At 42.9% G+C, this 20,043-nt stretch overlaps 1 protein-coding gene across 1 annotated transcript in view; it reads left to right on the forward strand.

The window, feature by feature from the left end:
• Window positions 1-20,043, forward strand: part of LOC117491749 (cytosolic carboxypeptidase 4) — an 89,889-nt gene that overhangs the window by 26,823 nt on the left and 43,023 nt on the right. The window contains exons 7-12 of the mRNA XM_034141839.1: window positions 4,457-4,665; window positions 8,626-8,791; window positions 9,321-9,382; window positions 13,844-13,960; window positions 19,558-19,747; window positions 19,914-20,004. Coding sequence (XP_033997730.1) covers window positions 4,457-4,665; window positions 8,626-8,791; window positions 9,321-9,382; window positions 13,844-13,960; window positions 19,558-19,747; window positions 19,914-20,004 — 835 coding nt within the window. The remainder of the gene's footprint in view (window positions 1-4,456; window positions 4,666-8,625; window positions 8,792-9,320; window positions 9,383-13,843; window positions 13,961-19,557; window positions 19,748-19,913; window positions 20,005-20,043) is intronic.

Genomic DNA, 20,043 nt, shown 5'->3' on the forward strand with positions numbered 1-20,043 from the left:
CTAGGCTTAAGGCACCATAATGTATTCCTGGTAAAGGAACCAAAGAATAAAAAGTATCTGAGGTCTGAAATATGATATTTTATTATAAGACTAACATCCTGAAGTCCTTAGTGGTCTCTGGATGCTGGACGATTAGACAACATGAAAGTATTGGACCCATTCCATGGTCCTAGATGTGTCCTCAGTGTTGTCCTGAATGTGCTGGAGGTAAGGGAAGGGCGCTCCTATAACAGTCGCTTGACTCTTTGGTTCCCTGGCTGTGTGCCCAGGAGGCATGCTTGGTAATCCATCCATGTTTCATTGGAACAAGAGGTAAACTTGTCCTGAAAGTGGTACTGGAGGAAAGGTCTGGGGGATTATTGACAAAAACAGCATGCCTTTTAATTCGTTTTGGACAAGCTGTGAAGATATATGGACTTGTTACAGCAGACAGATTGACATGGGAAGGATGTTAATATGGACAAAACACAATGATGTACTGTGTGTGTTAGTGTGTGTGCGTTCATGCGTGCTTGTGTTGTTCAGGTTTGGGAGGGTAACTTTAAAAATGAGTTCTGTTACAATAACTAAAACCTGTATCCTGATTACTGGATTCTCTTAAATGCAGTGCAAATAAGGACAAAGGTGAAATAAATATAGAACATAAATTATTTTTGAACATATTTTGTCTCCTTCCAAGACAAAACAATGGTCACATTTCCCTCCAGTGAAAGTATTTTTCTAACTTGAGACCATGATAATGAACTGAAATAGATTTGGTTTCAATAGAGTGCCAACCAGTGGTGTAGTGGTCATTGGACGCGGGGGATCGCCGTCCCCCCACTTATTTGGAGCCCCCACTATTTTGAAGCATGAATTTTTTTTGAATAGTCTAATAAATATAAAATCATTGCCAGTGTTATCAGTTGCAAGTGTGTATTTGTTGTAATAATGACGAAAACATAATACATTTCACAGTAATTATAATAAAAACGTAGCTCAAGTATTTATGCAACTTGATTTGAAGCGTGTGTGTGTGAGGTGCAGCATCGTGTGTGTGTGTGTGTGTGTGTGTAGGGTGACCAAGTGTCCCGCTTTGTGCGGGACTGCACACACAGCATTTTATTATTCAAATATTTTTATTGAGAAGAAGCATACAAGTGTAAGCAATAGTACAGACTTCTTTGGGGTGGAAATCATGCTTACCTTTTTCAACATAGAAGACAAACAGAACAGCCAACAAGAAATAATAAGGAAAAAAAACCACAAAAGAAACATAGCATGACAGGATGCTATGTTTCATGCTTAATGACATACCTAATAATAGTGGGAAAGAACATACAAAATAGTATATATATAATAAAAAAAAGAAAAAGAAATGTAAGTGGTGCAGATGAGCCCAGATTACCTCCCCACCCTTCCCTCCCCGAGCAGTGCCACCCAGCCATTAAAAAAAAACGATTGTTTTTGCAATGCATTTCAGCCGACCGTCCCCCTTATAAATGAAACCATTGGACCCCAAATCCTTTCGAATTCCCCCAGTCTATCTTTTAGGATATATCGAATTCTTTTTAAATGCAGAGTATCAGTCAATGCCGTAATCCAAGTTTTAAAACTGGGCACATCCTTTGATTTCCATAACAGGAGAATACGTTTCTTTGCACACAGGAGAACAATAGGACAGGATATGAAGTTGTGCATTTTGAAGTGTGTTACATTGTTCAGATGTGCCCAGTATCACCAACACTGGATCTGGTTGTAGTTGGACTTTAAATGCCTTTGAAAAGAATGAGAATATTGCGACCCAAAAGTTCTGTAGTTTAGGGCATAGCACATAGCTATGAAGTAAGTCTGCCTCTGATTGTTCACATTTATCACGATTGGTGACACTTCAGGAAAGATTCTATGGAGTTTTACTTTAGAGTAGTGCAACCTAAGATTTTGAACTGTATGAGGCAGTGCCTGGCATTAAGGGAACATATACTCACATAGTTCAGGGCCTTGTCCCAGGTGTCCTCGGCTATTTCCTTACCAAACTCTTTTTCCCAATCTTTTTTATACAGTTTGTATCAACTTGTCCATAGTCTTGTAGTACGTCATATATAAATGACACTGTATGTCTCTCTGCTAAACAGTCTCTCAGACAGTGGTCAAGCTTGTCAGGTGTTGCAGTCTCAAACTCATGTAGGTGGGTCCTCACAAAATGCCTAACCTGGAGATATCTAAAGAAATCCGCCCTAGCCAGCCCATACTTTTCCTGAAGCTTCTGGAATGATGCAAATGTACCACGGATGTATAAATCGCCAACGCTACCCATTCCTAACTCTCTCTATCTGTCAAAGGTTCCATCCATAGTTGAAGGGGTAAATGATGGATTTGATGATAGGGGAACATTGAAGTACAGGCAAAGCACTTAAGATATTCATTGCTATCGGGATGTTAAGAGCATTCCATGGAATATAACAAAAAGTGTATCTCGAGCCGGTTTCTCAAAAGAGCCACACATTTAGTTCACTTATACGAAACTCCAGTCAGTCTCTGGAAAATCAAAGTTTAAAGTCCAAACAGCATTTTTATCATACCCGCGTCCCACAAATTGAGACTATTGAGACAGCTGGCACCGCCCTTTATTATTATATTTTTTAAACGGCATCATGTAAGTTACGCTGACAGGCGACAGAGGTCCACACAGGCACAGAGGTCCACAGAGGTCCACAGTGTACCCCCGCGTTGACAGTTCACGAGCGCGTCCATAGTGTCTCTCCCCCCGTCCACCCAGTAAAAAAATGTAGTCACTTGTTAGCAACCAGCGTTATTGACACATAGAAACTTCAGAGATTTACGAGTTGGGTATTTACTGTTATATGTCGTCAAACAAAACGTGAAAATCTCGTAAGCTTGTGTTAACCACAGACCTTAGTTCCGGCTTTTAACCAAACACACGTTAAAAAAACCTTTGACTTTAAGACGAGGGAACCAGAAGTGGTAAAATGCTACAATTCTTACTCATTTCCTTATTTTATGATTTATTATTCTACTACTACTATTTATTGAAGCATGTCCAGATTATGTAATCCCATTTCATGTATTGGGTTCCTCCCCAAACCTGGTGTTGAAGAACGCAAATGTCACCCATAGCACTCATTGGTGGAGCTCGTTGGCACAGGCTATGATAAACGTACAATATATACAACCTTTCATTGGTTCTATCTCATCAGAGTACCTGGTGCTTGTACTGTGTCTACCGGCAACTACTCTTCAATTAATGTGAATAAGAGCGCTTACTGCAGCAGAACATCCACAGAGAAGTGATTGTGAGTCAGCAAACATTGTCTATCCCCGTCATAACTTTAGCTCTTCTTGTTCTATCCACAGTTTTTCTCATCCTCTTGGATACATTCTGTGTGGTGACAGTTTAGAGAGTCCCTAATCCATAGGGCTCTGAGCTTTTCATGATTTATGCAATATCTTCAGCGCTGCATGTCAAAGCGCCAATTTGCAGAGAACATCAAGGGGACTGCGTTCGCTCATAAACTAGAACATCGAAATGAGCCTGCTCTCAGTGTTCCACTTTGATCTATAATGCAATGTTTGGAGTGAACATAAAAGCAACAATTACGCTGATATCAAGTCATATTTGTAGAAAGAGTTTTCTACCTGGCGACTAATATTTAGGTTACAGTTTCCCACAAACTGTATTAAGTAATACACTCTAGTGTTGTAGACTATAGCTGGAAATGTTATGAAGAATGAAAATAAGCTTTTATATTCAGTTTTGAAAAGCATTAAAGTTTTTTTAAGCAGTATGTACACCCCTTATTTTTGCAAAGTTGTTGAAGTTATTCTAAAAACGTTTCTTGACTAAATAATGTCTTTATTAAAAGGGTGTTTCTATGTATCCTTAGAAAGCATGACTATTCTCGCGTTAGCATGACTATGCTCATTTTCTACTACCCAAATTTAGCACTGCACTCCTGTTATATTGCCTGATCCACGTTTGATTTAAATAAAAAAAACAGATGCACCAGAACCAGAGATATCATCTATTTGTTCCACACCTTCTTGCTTGTCATAACTTGGAGCCTACATTACCCACAATACAACTTGACCATAATGTAATACGCAGCGGAGATGAGCAGCAGCTACTGTACAAAGGGCTCTCTGCTTTCTGACTCCATTCCTTGAAATTGGTATACAAAATTGTAGTCTTCAGCCGACCCAAGTGAAGCCAAATCCCCAGGAAGTGAGCTGGGCATTGACGCACATTTTTGTAGTGGTGGTGTCAGTCGGTGTCCTCATTTTGGCCCAAAAAGACTTTCCCTATTGACTTACATTCAGAAATTGATGTCTGTAAATCAGCCTATAATTATTACTAAGGTAGATTTGTGTCCAATCAGCCACTTTTGAAGTAGATGTCACCGGTAGACTAGTACTGATGCTTTTCTCTCCCTCCTCTGTGTCTGTGTCTCCCTCACAGAGGCTAATGTGTGCTGGGTGGTATCTAAGGGTTACATCTTTGGCCTCCTGCAGCTCTACGAGGACTGGCACAGCAACGGAGCTCAACATGATGCTATTCCTATCCGCCACTCCCTGCTGCGCTGCCTCCATAAGGTCACTAACAGTACTGCAGGCAGACAGGCTTTCATGTTGCATGGAGGCATCAGAGTGCTCTACGAATCTACACAGGTAAAGTTGAAAGTCTTATAGTATATTTATTTCGAGTCTGTGATGCTGGGATATATCGGGGGGTTATGTATTGTAACCCTAGTTCTATAAGCACAGGCGGAGCCCTCTACTGGACTCTATGGGTACTGCTCTCATCAATGATACGCGAGCGTTCACACACTGAAGTTGTATAAACGTAGCCGGCTAATCAGGGCGAGCCTACCTGAATGCGCGCGCATATAAGGCAGCTACACCTCCTGACTGTCATCCTACACCCTCTTCAGTGAGTGGCATAGGAAAGACAGGGCCCCTAGGTAGAGGGCTCCGCCTGTGCTTATAGAACTAGGGTTACAATACGTAACCCCCCGTTCTATCTCACACCGGCTCCGCCCTCTACTGGACTCTCTGGGTACAGTGGGTGGAGCCCCGATGGATAAACGCCCTGTCGCCCTACAACATCGACCCACCACACTGCCCCTGACCGGCCTTTGGTTAACAGCCATCGCACCCCAACTCCCTATCATCCGGTTGTGACCGTGGAGAAGTCGGGGCCGCAGCTTACTTGGCTGGGTAGAGCTTAATTGGTCTGAATAAGCCCATAGCTCCACCCTGCAGGTGCCAGCGCAAGTGACTATACACTGCGCACTACGTTTCCCAGGTCCCTAAGGAGCATGGGGAGAACGTAAGTGCACCATGTCCCCCACACTCACACACGCTTACCTCGTGTAGAGTGTGCATCGACCGTAGTGGGGAAGGCTCTCCCCGTCCTCCAGCACTGTATGGGGCTTACTGCGCACCACGTTTCCCAGGTCCCTAAGGAGCATGGGACAACGTAAGTGCATTATGTCCAAGGGGGTCAGATACAGCTTACTGACCCACAGCCCTCCTCCTTTCACCAGTCCTGTGTTGCCCCAGCAAGCAACGATGAAAAAGGAGCCAGACATGTGTAAGATATACTTACCTCATGAACGGGCCTGGCGTAGAACAAGACGCCGCCGTGCATAGGTGGATGACTAAAGCCATCTAGCTGTATAACCCTCGACCTGAAAGACCTCCTTAGGTTCTTGGGAACAGAGGAGGGGTTCAGTCTGAGTGTCGCCCTGCTACGGTGACCACGAACCAGAAGGCAACTTGGGTGTACCGATAGAGCGGTCAGTTCGCATACTCTCTTGGCAGAAGTCAAAGCAAGCAGCAAAGCTGTTTCTTTTTGCTTCTCTCTCTCTCAATGATAGCGCCTACAGGGAGGAGAGCTCCAGAGGCTCAACGGTTCAGTAACCAAAGCCTCGAGCACCATTCTTTTATGGCAGTTCCTATTGCGGGGTGGAGACATGCACCACTGGGCGCTGTCTCCTGATCCCCTGCAAAAAACGCTTCATAAGCGGTTGGCTAAAGACTGGTCTGCCGCCAAATCCCGCATGACAGGACGAGATGGCTGCTACATACACCTTGACTGTGGCATGAGCAAGCCCCTTCTCCACCAGTAGCTATAGCTAGGATAGAATAGAGCCCAATGTACCGGACAGAGGCTCTAGACTCCCTTCCTCGCACCACGTCTGTCTGTCCTCTAACAGAGTGGCATGTAGCCTGCCCTCCTTCCCGATGGGGCGTACACCTCGCTCTCGATGGGGGCGTACCCCTCGCTCTCGATGGGGGCTGCATTGAGCAAAATCCCCAGATACCCCACCTGCTGGTGAGGTGTGGGACTGCTCTTCTTCCAATTGACCGCAAACCACCAACTTGGTTAGGTGTAAGATCAATTGGGCTGTGTGGAATACCTGCCCATTCCCTGGACCTGGCCATGACTATGAGGTCGTTGAGATAAAAGAAAATCCTCATGCCATGGTCGCGAAGCGGCTGAAGCGCTGTGGTCACACATTTGCTGAACGTGCTTGGGGACAGGGAGTAGCCAAACGGTAGTCTGTTGTACTCGTAGGCTATCCCCTGGAAGGAAAAACACAAATACTTCCTGTGTTTTGGCTTTCTAGCAATTTCGACATGAAAGTAAGCATCCCTCAGGTCGTTGGTTTGTGAACCAATCGCCCGGCTGTACCAGTTCCAGTAACTGTAGGAATCCCAACCACTTCGTCCTGTAACAGGCTGTGGTGGATCCCACTCTTGCTGCCTGGATAGTCTGTATAACTTTGTCAGACAGTCCACCCCTTCTCAGCATGTCCCTCTCAGGATCCAAGCCTGGAGAGGTTGGCCCAGAGTGGGTAACGCCCCTATTGCACTTGCGGTGGAAAGGCGTAGAGCAGCTATCTTGGCCATGGCTCGTGTGCAAACGTGTCTACCCCAAGGGTGGATTGTCCTGCTGAGCCAGGGAGAACCACCATTCGTCTGGCAGGGGCCCGCCTCTTGACATGAGGCCGGCCCCCCTGTTCTCCAGTCCCGGAATGTGGGGGCCCTTTAGAGATAAAAACATTCTTTGAGGCCCACAACCACAGGTTCTCCGCTGTGCTCAACAAAGCGGCGGAGCTGACTCCGTCCTGCCTGTTGATGTAAGCCACTGTGGTGCGGTTGTCGCTCCTCACCAGCACATGTTTGCCCTGTAGTAAGGGTTTGAAGTGCTGTAGGACCAGTACTACTTCCCGTAGCTCTAGAAGGTTGATGTGCTGAGTTTCTGTCAGAGGCCAGCCACCACCTATAGCTCTCTCTAGGCAGGTCCTCCCCATCCTGTCACGGATGCATCTGTGAACACCGTGATGGAGGAGGTCACCCGCCCCAGTGGAGTTCCCCTCCGCAGATGCTTTGGGGACCCCCAGTATCGGAGGTTGCTCTCCACTGAGGGGGGGGATGGTCACCAGACGTCGTTTGTGCCTCTTGGGATCTAAACGAAGGCCGGCAAACCACCTCTGCAGGCGACGCATATGCAGTAACCCCCGCGGTACCACGAGGTGAGCAGCCGCCATGAGACCCAGAGTCTGCATGAAGGTCAAAGCTGTCACCGTTGCCCCCTGTCGCAGCCTGCAAACTGCCTGAAGCAGATGCCTGTCTGCTCTCTGACAGGGTGGCACATAGTCTGCCTGCATCGGGGCAGAGGTTCTCCGCCCAGCCTGCTGCCTGTGGGAGCAGATGGGCTGCCAGGCTCTCATCAAGGGGGGGCAGGCCGGGACACGCTGTGTCCGTGCGGCCCTGCACCCTGAGGCTCCCCACCATACCAGCCACTGGAGCCTTCACCGTCAGTGGCTGTCGCCACGACGCCTCCACACACTGCCAGATATCTGGCAACGGGGGCGAACCGAAGGCTGGCTGCGCCGGGCGGACCGGGCTGTAGAACCCCTGGCGGAGGCGGCTCACCGGTTTCGGCGGCATTGGTTGGGGAGCGGTAGCCCTACACGCTCCTCCGCCATGGTCATCACCAGGGGGAAGTGAATGGCACCGCCTCGGCCATATCCTGGTCCCCCAAACACTCGAAGCAGAGGTGGGGATCGGCGCCCGCTATTAAGCCAGGGCACGAAGGACAGGCCAGAGTCTCTAGAAGTGGCGACTCCATGAAGGTATGATAACTTCTTTCTTCTTCTTTCAAACGTTTTACTTTTCTCTGTCAGGTGTTGTCCTGCTCGCTGAAGAGAAAAGGATGACAGTCAGGAGGTGTAGCTGCCTTATATGCGCGCGCATTCAGGTAGGCTCGCCCTGATTGGCCGGCTACGTTTATACAACTTCAGTGTGTGAACGCTCGCGTATCATTGATGAGAGTAGTACCCATAGAGTCCAGTAGAGGGCGGAGCCTGTGTGAGATAGAACATATGGTCTTTTTAAAATCCATCAGACAATAATACTCTTATTTTTGGCTTTACTGTTCCACAATGCAACACACAACGGACAGAGAGCTTTTAAAGCTGGACAACCACATCAAATGTGTAAAGTGTTGTTAGATCTCACAGCACAAATGCATGCAGTTTTTTGCTGTTAGAACATTCCATTGACTTTCTATAAATCACTATATTACCTGAGTTTTCATCTGTGTTTGCTTCTCTGCAGACATGTTTGCTGAGTAAAGGTCTAGAGTCTCTGGTGGAGCCGTCTTTGCAGCTCATGAGGAAGTGTCTTCCTACAACGCCTCTACCTCTGACTTCAGATCAGTCTGCATACACCTTCCCCCTGCCTGGGAGAGCACACACTGTGCCTGACATAGAACCAGAAGCAGGTACAGCGTCACTATGAGAGCAATTTGTAAAATAACGACAAAAAACATAATGAATATAATGTTGGATGCAGTATTTTCATTTTCGAATAGTTGTAGGTAATATTGCTAAAGCTAATCCTTTTTTATTTGTAATTTTACTAACATGTATTTTAATGTAGTGTTGTCCATATTCCTAATGGCACACAGTGGAACAATGATTTTACATTTTCAAGACATCTTTCCCCAGCTTGAAATTATTCTACGTCTTTGGCTTTGATTCTTACCGTCTGAAATCCCTTTTTCAAATTGGTGGTTATGTAATGTTACTGGTGTGCAGATGTAAAAACTGTCAAATGTAAAAAATGTCTACATAATTGCCTCCAATCAGAGCAGCAATACATTTCCTGCTAAGTTTTACAGTTTAACTGAAACCAGCCCCTTAGCTGCACATGATTGGTTGGAAAAAGTAAATCAATAAAACAACCAATCAGAGCTATATAACGTAAAACCGAACGCTGACATTGGCTGCTCTGTCCCCTATTGTATCCAGATATGAGAAGTGAAGCGAGTGATGATGATGAGGAGGCTGAAGATAACCCAAAGCCAGACTATGTAAGTGACAATTAATGTAGCAGAATTGGTCTGAATGACAGAAAAAACACATTCTGATAAGATTTTACATAACATAAATACTGCATTAAATCACACTCCTGAAAAATAGTTGTTTCCAAACGATATGACTTTCACCCAGATTGTATGTCTTCATGCACCCAAAATGTGTTTGGTAACTGCTGGGAAAGTACTGCAGTAAATGAGATGTCCCATGAAGATGAATAAAATACTAATTTCTGAGAGTCTTACCAAGGAGACTAGAAACAAGGGGATTCAAAAGTGTAATGCAAAAGAAACAACTGCATAATGTTCACAACCTCTTATAAACTCATAGTCAAAAGTCAAATAGAAAAATGCAAACAAGTCCGCTGATTTTCCTGAGGCCAAAAGACACACAACTAAGATGGTGCTGGGGTTATTTTGAGTACACTGAGATATGCATGATTTACTCATCTGTAATATAAGATTTACATAAATGACTGTATCCACTTTACTAAAGGAGTAACCAGTTTTTTGAAAACAAAGTTTTGGCGAAATCCACTGTTTGGCCAAATCAACATGCTAATCACGCTATATATTGGTAATGCAGCGGGTGGGCCGTAAGGGGCCCCACAAATGTTTTCAAAAATAAATAACTAAAAAGGTGCTATACCCACAGTCCAAATACATTTTAGCCTGTAGATTTGACTAATGTTAAACATAATTAAAGCAAGTCATTACATAAATAAATGCTCTGCTTTCTAGGCAACGTTAGCTAGCTAACGCGTTACCAACTTGACTCAATAACACTGACAAAAGCATTTGTTTAATTGTACACCCGACAGGCACACAGGAACCCCCAGGACACAAAATATATTTTTGCTAAATTCCAAATGAAGGCCAAATATCTATTCCAGTGTTTTCCCTACTGTATATTAACTAGTGGCAGACCGCCATTAAATCCTGCGGAGCACTGCTGTGAGTCCATTAATGAGACAAGTGTCTGTAGTTAGTTCACAAGTCTGTAATAACCATAAGGTCTGAGGTAATAACAACAGAAGAGTAGGGTATGTTATCTAAAGTCAGTTTATCAAGTGAAGTGAAAATAACGTTGTCAGTAGCCTTCACGATATGAACAGCTTAGTAAAGCACATTATGCTAACGACAGGGATTCTGTGTTTTTATGAGGGAATCTGTTAAACGGTAGTCTGCTACTCCTTTACCTTCTACTTGTGCTCCCAAATACCACATGAGATTACTACATGGTTAAAGTGCTTGTCTTTGCTTGTGCGCCAACCATTTTTTAAAAGGATTTTCGTTGGCGCTGCCTGTGTTTTGCCTACCAGCTACTGCGTGTCGTCACCATTGACACCAGCTTGGTTACTTTATATTAACAGTAATGAAAGCTTTCCCTGCCTTCCATCAACATACAAGTTGGAAAGGTTTTTGTACAGCTATGAGTGCCATAAATAGTTCTTAAATAACCGTGCTTCAATAAGCATTGACAGACAAATGTCCTCAATAGAATAGAAAGCCTTAAGTTTTAGGTTAGAGTTGTTATTATAAATATATTCATGTCAAGATGAGGGACGCACATAAAGATTAGTCGTCTGAAAGGAGACAAATCATTATTCTGTTGTTGTGCCCTGGGCTCCACTATTTTAATGTATCTCTAATTGTTTGTGCATTAATGGTTTTGCATTATAAATAGTGCAATCTAAATGTAAGAAACACAGCTCCTCTGTTGGAGGTAAAGACAGCGAGCAATAATGTATGGCACCATAAATGAAATTAGTTTAGAAGAATATAATTAATATGCATATATAGTGTTGCTCTGCTCTCAGGGGATTAGACAGAATGTTAATCATTAATATTTGCAGGATAGAGGCGGCATCCATCAGCCTTTCTCTGTTATCTATTATAGATGATGCTTCCACAGCTCTCTTATTCTGATTTAAATGACACATTATAATCTTATTTAACATGAATATGTTTTATAAACTGAAATATAACAGCAATCATTAGTTTGACAAGATAATCTTAACTCAAGGTCCAACAAAAAAACTAATTCTAGGGGCTTCCATACAAAACCTGATGGATTTAATCGTCATACACAGCGAATATGTGAGAATGAATATGAATTGTATTTCAATTTAAATTGTATTCACATTGAATAAGCAGAGGGCCCCATCTTAAACAAAGAACACATGTTTGCCAATCAATGTATTCAAAACTATTAATTGGGAATTATTAAATGACTTACTACAACCAAAAATGTATATGTCAGTATTTAATCAAAATAAATCAACATTACAATACTTTACACATCTATGAAATGGGACTTTCATGCTTGGACTTCTCTCTTGCTGTGAAAAAAATCAAAAAATATCCATGAGAAATACATGTCTACTGTAGATTTGGTGAGTCATTATACCCCTCTTGTGAATTTCACAGGTTTTATTTCACTCTTGCCTCCAACTCCTAATCAACTAACCCCTTGCCCTTATTTCACCTAGCTTAGCACTTTCTACTTTTGTTGTTATTTTGTTTTACTTGCTTGTAAGCGCTTTGAGCCCCAGGAAAAGCGCTTTATAAATGTAATGTATTATTATTATTATTATTATTATTATCCCATTTTAATTTTTTTCAAAGTTGGCAAACCTACTTAATAGTGTCACGATAAGCAGAGCAGGGTGGATCCAGATGCAGGAGAACAAATTCTTACAGAAATCACCTTTTTTTTAAAGGCCTTCTTCAGACAAAGCAAGGCATTGCAAAGCTGAACAGAACTTCCCAAGAAGGACAAACACTGAGAAAAGCAGTGCATGTGTATAGAACGTCAGGTTGTTGCAGACCTAATGGCGTTCATGTGAAACTAATAAGTCCAGGACAGACAATCTAAACTAGCAGGAAAACACACAAAGACAGAAAGTAAAAACAGACATTACACTTCGTTTTTTCTTTAAGCCCCGAGGGGGAAATAACTCATTTATGAAATGTGGTCCCTAATGATTTTAATAAGGACCATTCAAGAGTTCGTCCAAGCTAGTTGATTTATGCAAAAAAATATCTGCTGATTTAAGGACTTCCCCTTCCAAGCCTAAGTCAATGAGAAAAAGCCTTCTGGGGGCTTGTACTGGATCCCATTGGTGGGTACAGATTGTACAAGTCTGTGTTCTGGAACAATGATACCAACTCTGTAAACCTAACTGTCATGACAAAACTCAAGCACCACACTGTTGTTCAAATAAATCCTTTGTGCTGAGGTTCTTGTGATTGGTTCCCCTCATAGACAAAACCATCAAAAGTAAGAACATTGTGAGTGCTTTTATTCTCTCTTGAGTCATATATAATCAAAATGTCAGTAAACAGGCAGACTGCCAGTGACTAACAATAACATGAGGCCAATATGAGAGAGCGCAGGATATTTATGGAGTAATATGTGTGGAAGGAGCTCTGTTCTTCTTCCTCTTATTAGGCAGACACTGCTCATTGGACAGACTTGATTTACATACAATGATTTGTTTATCGTGACTCAGTTACTGAGTAATGCTGCATTCCCAGTGTGGCAGTATGTGGTAGACAGGAAGAGACAGATGTTCTTTGTTTTCTACAGGGGACTGTCAATAACTATGCCAGCAACAACGGTGCTAAGTGCCACCCACAACACCCACTGATACTGCCTGTCAGAATAAGTTCCATTTGTTTTCCACTTTCTCGCTGAAGTAATATATATGTACAAACTTTAACCAAATGTTTTTATTGTCAAAGATCTTAGGAAAAAACTGATACAACATATTTGGTCTGAGGGAAAAAATCAGGTTTGACTTGACCATTTACCATTTAGTCTCTATGGTTACCTATGAGTTAGAGATTATATTTAATAATTTAAATACAACAAAAATATCTGCTGCTATGCTAGCATGATGCTAATGCTACGACTCTTGTGTAGACATAGGAAGCAAACGGCTATGACATACAGAAGCTATTTTAAAAGATGATATTCATTCCCTATTTTTTGTGTTATTGCTCTATTATATACAGTATTATATATAATTTTATATGACATACTATTCATTTTTCAACCATACTTTAATGACCACTTGTTTTCCATCATTTAAGTTTTGAATGGCGGCATAAGCAGTTTTTCAGTTTTTCAGTTTTTTTTTTTTTTACCTGATATACTGGCTATCAGGTCCTATCAATACATATGCTAATTAAGTTGTCATATGTGAGTAGGATCATGGTGAAAAATATGCCAGTATAATATGCAGGTCGAAAACGGAAAATGCCACGGTGACAGCAACAAGTCCTCAAGCATTTGCTTAATAGTTGTGGAGCATGAGGTTCGTACCACTCCAGCGGTTGTGCTGGAGTGGTCATTCTTCAATTCATTGTCTGGTTCAAGACACTTTAATTGCCCAAATACTTGTCCAATTTAAAAGTCTTTGAGTACGTTTCTGTTTAACTCTTTCTTTCCAGGATGATGATTTGGAGACTGACCTGAACAAACTTCGTTTCTGTCCCGACCCGGACAGACCCAAAGAGCTGCTGCCACAGTACAGCCGCCTCTGTCCTGAACTCTCACATGACTTCCAGGTAAACACGTCTGTGTGCATAGCCCTTTCACACAAGTAATAAACAAGAGATTGTCCGATGCATTCTCACTAGGAATATTTGTTTGGTTTGAGCAAATGATGGTGGCTGGTGTGAAGCTACGGTCACGTAGTCAGCTCAGAATTTGATAAACAACGATTTTCTTGCCTCTCTATGAGTTTTGCTCAAGATTTCTGAGTCCCTACAGGCAAAGGTTTCTGGGTCTCTCCAGTTAGATATTTTGTTGGTATTTTTGTTTGAATGACACTTCTTCTTTAAGCTTGGAGATGGGTCTAGCTCCAATCTCACAGTCTACCCACTTCACTGCACAAAACCCCCCCTTGAGATATTTTCCTAACCTTAATTGAGCTACGGTTTGTTCGCTGCAAGACTTACTTGCCCTAGGTTATTTTTCTTCTGGTTTCACACTTTTTGGACAATAAGGGTTTAGGGTTAGGGGTTAGAACTCTGTACTCGGATTAGCCAAATTGGACTTTACACACACACTGCTGGCAGCGAAAAGTCTGAAAGATCCCCGGTCAAAATGATTCCAACATTTGTTTTCACAAACAGCTCCTCTGGGTAATGTCAAGATAAATTCATGGTTGCAATGCATGTGTGAAAGGAGCTTGAGTTCAATAAGGTTGAAACAACAATCTGTTGAAGAGCCGTGTTGGTAAAATGTGAGCTGATGAGAGGCAGCTGAGCACATTGAGGACATGGAGAGCTGATTGCAGGCATGCATGATGAGCAGGAGGGGAAACCATGCCAACACACAGACAAAACATGGTTGGGGTCGAATTGTCAATAACCGGGGATGCACCTGAATGCCTTAGTTTGGACATTGTAATAGAACCATGGAAGGGGAAACACTAGCAAACCCTAGATAACATTCTAGGGTCACGGCTGTAAAACACAGAGGCAACCATGACAAATACAGATTCTGCAAGAAATGTAAGTTTTGGAAGAAGGAGAGGAAGTGAAGATGTATTCTTTGGTTCGCAGCCAGGAGAAAGTTAAAAAGGAGACGAATGTAGTCTCGGAAAGTTCAAATGAGTAATTTAATAAAGTATCGTTGTATTGGATCAAACAAGCAAGTCTTCTATCATGCAAGCATTCATCCACTGAGACTTCTATAAACATAGCCGGCCCCGGGGCGGGCCTACATGAATGCGCACGCATCTCACCGTATTAAAGGAGGCCTCGCCTCCTGACTGTCATCCTACACCTCTCTTCAGCGAGCGGCATAGGATCGACAGGGCCCCGAGTAGAGGGCTCCGCCTGTGCTTATATAACAAGGGTTACCATACGTAACCCCTCGTTATATCTCTCACAGGCTGATGTATACACGCGCTGTCGTCCAACAACACTGTTCCATCCCACTGCCCCTGACCGGCTTTCTGGTTAGCGGCCGCTGCACCGCACCCTCCTTTACCTCGGTTGTGACCGTGGAGAAGTCTGGGCCGCGGCTGATAGAGCACACTCCGACGCGCTTACCTCGCGAAAAGTGTGCTCGGAAAGCAGTGCTGAGGGCTCCCCCCCCCCGCCCATAGGCAGACGGAGAGAGCCCCCAGCCCCGTATGGGCTCACTGTGCACCACGTCTCCCGAGTCCCAAAGAAGCACAGGGAGAGCGCCCCATGTCCCCCACACTCAGACACTGACCCCGTGCAGAGTGTGTATGGACTATAGTGTGGAGGGCTCTCCCCTCCTGCCCCTAGGCAGGCGAGGAGAGCCCTCCAGCCCGGGGAGGGGGTCAGATGCCCACTGTCCAGTAGAGGGCGGAGCCTGTGAGAGATATAACATATTGTTAATAAAACAAAGCTGATACAAAAGAACAAGTACCAACACAAAACAACAAAATTAAAGAAAAACAGACCGGATGGCACAAGGTACAAGAGTGGGAACACAGGCAGGACCTCAGGGAAACAGACAGGAAAACAGACGACGAACTGACAAAAAACACAAGGGGAGACAGGCCTATACACAGTGGCGACTGGTCATTAGGGGCAGGTGGGGCACAGCCCCACCTGGTGTCAGCAGAAAGTATTACAAATAATGATTACAAAAATGCAAAAAAATAAATAAAAAAATATATAAAATATATTTTAAGATCATGTTTAATCATCTGATTCGTCTGTACATTGCTGTTTTAGTCTGTGTTCTTCTAATTAGTGTGTCTACAGTCACAGTGTGTGCCTATTGAGCTGTTTAGAGCCATGTGGGACAAAACCTGATTATGCCCCTTCCTCTCGCTGTGAAGTGAACGTTGACTGTAAAAACTACACTGCGCATGCTCAGAGTATTTTGTAATGTAATGTGTGTGGCAAAAAAATAATGACCAGAGGGGCACGGAGCTACCATCCCCACCATACGTCATCTCAAATCATTCAGAGCTGATTGGCTGTAAGTACGTGTGCCGCGAAAAGTGTGGTGTGTGAAGAGGAGACGAGAGAGCTGCAGTGGCGCGTCCTAAAACCAGGAAGTAAGCACAAAAAAGCAATGAGATTTCTCCAGAGGATTTTAGAAAATAGCTCGAAATAAGATCTGTGGGAAACGTACCTGTTAGATAAATGCACGTTTTGATTAGCCGGATAATATCCACATGTCTACCCTACTTTTATAATTTTTTTATCATAAATCTATGGATTAGATTTATGATAGACTTTTGAAACTACAAGAACATAAGGAGGACTTTTACAAAAAAGTAATAGAAATGTTTGTCCAGAAGGATAGGCAAATGGACTTCATCTTCAAGTCAAGGTAAGACCGCCATTTTATTGAAAATGGGATCTTACTAAGAGAGAACAATTCAATATTTAAATGATAAAATTACATTTTTTGGGTATCCTTTTGTTGAACTGTCTGTTTAAAATTAATCGAAGCATCAGACAAAAAAAGCTTTTGAAAATAATATTATATTTTGGTTTAGGTCAAAATATAATATTTGTAAACCTGAAGAGTCAGTGCCAGTGCCTCACCAGCCATGAACCTCACTGCACGTCACTGCAGAAGCTTATATATAGACATCTAAGTTTTTTGTGCCCCACCACTTTTGTACATATAAAAACGCCACTGCAGAGGTGGCACATCAGAAATCTCACACTTAACACCTAAGGGTTTGTCTATTGTCTAGGTGAGATTAGGTTCACTATTATGGCGCATCGTGTTGGGTAGTAAGATCAGTAAGAATATTGAGACAAAGAGCTCTTTCTGAAATGTGCAGGATATGATCATGACTAACATGGCTGTTACTGCAGGAGGACATGACGGATTAGAGAAAGAGGCAGGCAATGACACGCTGTGTGTGTGTGTGTGTGTGTGTGTGTGTGTGTGTGTGTGTGTGTGTGTGTGTGTGTGTGTGTGTGTGTGTGTGTGTGTGTGTGTGTGTGTGTGTGTGTGTGTGTGTGTGTGTGTGTGTGCGTGCGTGCTCGGGTGCTAATTTCATACATGGTCATGATCATCGTGACTTCCATGGGTCTTAGCAGAGGTAGACATGACTAATTCTACAGAGAGCGGAGATAAACGTTCATCAAAGACATGCTCAATGTCAACACACCTGACACATTTCTAAAGGGCATACTTGTGCTTTAGACTCCTGTATTGGATCTATTCACTCTGGTGATGTAGGGCTGCATTAAGTAGGGTGGGAATAATATTGCATCATAAAACTTCTGCCTATATACAGTACATGTGCACATACATCAGACACAGAGCATTCATGTGGAGTGGTGCAGCTCTTAAATGTCAGTCCAATATGGTGTGTATCCAATAATCCTTTTAATCCTGACAGAATTGTAATTGATGATAAGTGGAGCTTTCACTTAAGGCCTGTGATCACGTCTTAATTACAATGAGTGACTATGAGGAAGAAGGCGTAAGCGTTACTATGAGAGATTGCTGCCTTTACATATGCTCAATATTATTTTTAATTGAGAAAACTGACATTTGAAACATGTATTAACAGCAGCATATTTAGAGTTTGGCATCTTGGCTGCACCACTTATATTAAAGAGGCCCTAATGTGCTTTTTGCATTTTTCTGTTCCTGTAGTGTGTTATAGGTTTTTGTGCATCTAAATGGTCTACAAAGGTTAAAATCCCAAAGTTCCCTCCAGAGGTAGTTTCTCTATCACACACTCCCCCCCCCCCCTTCCTGAAACGCCTCCATTAGACATCTCTAAGCGGTTGACAAATCACAACAGAGCCGGCCAGCTAACCAATCAGAGCAGACTGGGCTCTGGTTTCAGACAGAGGGTGAAAAGAGGTGCTGAAGCACAGGCAGTATGAGAAAAATAAAGACCTTTTTGAACATTAAAGCACGGAGACATGTCCCAGTAGAGGCACAATAAAAATATGATGCTGAAAATGTGCATACAAATGTTTCATAATGAAACATTTTACTTACTAACACTTCAAGTATATTTTCTGACTTATGTATGTTTACTTTGGTAGGCTCTTGAATGCAATAATATGGTATTGATATTTTTCCTTGAAATTATCTGAATACCTGCATATGTGTTTTTGTGACAGAGATTCTCTGTGTGTGTATGTGTGTGCTCGTGTGGTGTATGTGTGTGTGAAAGACAGAAATAGATAGTGTCAGAGACAGATTGGAGATGATCAACGAGTGTCTCGGTCCATGATAATGTTTCATGTCATAAAAAACAGGATACCATCTGACATGACTCGTGATGAATGTGATAATGTCTGACTAATGGGAAGCTCATCCATGCTTACATGTCAGAATTTATTACCAGGATAAATCTAATGTGAGAGCACAAAGCATGTTTCCTTCATCAAATACACCATGAGATATCATTCCTATACTTCAGTATCTATGTTAGATCTTACCTCATTGTGATTACCCTTTGTGTCATCCATTTGTCGAAGTCTAGCTGGTTGACTGCTGATACTGTCTCTTTTGTGTGCAAAACATAATTGTTTTATTAAGAGTTTTAAAAGCTTAAGTGCTGGCAGGTACAGATGTGTCTTAATGTAGTGTTTTCATGTTTTCTAGAGAGAAATAAAGAAGGATTAGAATCAAGTCATTTCCTGAAAATTATTATATTTTAAATGAAAGAGGATATATTGTGCTCATTTTCAGCTTCATATTTTTATTGTGTCTCTACTGGGACATGTCTCCGTGCTTTAATGTTCAAAAAGCTCTTTATTCTTCTCATACCGCCTGTGCTGCAGCACCTCTTTTCACCCTCTGTCTGAAACCAGAGCCCAGTCTGCTCTGATTGGTTAGCTGGCCGGCTCTGTTGTGATTAGTCAACCGCTTAGAGATGTCCTTCCCCTTAGCCTATCACGTACAATGTGTTGGGGCTCTAGCCAATAGAAGCGTGATTGTTACATAGTGATGTCACTATGTTAGGAAAGTAAACAAAGGAGTCATATGGAGGCATTTGAGGCAGGGGGTGGGGAGAGGATGGGTTTAGTATCTAACTTTGGGATTTTTAGCTATATAACACACGACAGGGCCTCTTAAAGACACATCTTTCTCATGTCTCGACAAGTCCTTTAAATTAAGCTTTTGGCAGACATGTTGGCCTTCGAGCAAATAAAATGACCATGACCCAAACATTTGTATCCCACAGGAGCTGGATTTGAGGTCCGAGCCCGAGGAGGGTTCCACGGCGTCCTCGTCTTCCTCAGACGACGAAGCTGTGCTGCTCAACACTTATTCTTTCAGCTCCTCCAGGAGGGACAGGAGGAGGAGTTCTGCCAGCTGGGATTGGTCCACCTCCTCCTCTGGGTCTCACTCAGAGACAGAACCAGACACAGCAGGTCAGAGCCAGGGCCAGAGCAAATGTGATACTACCATCTATATTATTACTGAGACTACAAGAAGATGATAACTTTTTCATCATCTAAGAAAAACACAGCATGGTTTTCTCCTCTTATTGTTAAAAGTAGAATTTCATAGTTTCTATTTTGTTTCCTCTCTCTACAGCTGCCTCCCATTTAGAGGCGTGTGATTTCCACAGTCACAGCAGCATCCTCAGCACCAGCCCCAGCTTTAGGACCATGGTTAGAGAGGCAAGGTATGCTGGCTTCCTCTGCATGGATATCTAGATAAGGCA

Source organism: Trematomus bernacchii, unplaced genomic scaffold (genome assembly GCF_902827165.1).
Source record: "Trematomus bernacchii unplaced genomic scaffold, fTreBer1.1, whole genome shotgun sequence".
NCBI classification, from domain to species: Eukaryota; Metazoa; Chordata; class Actinopteri; order Perciformes; family Nototheniidae; genus Trematomus; species Trematomus bernacchii.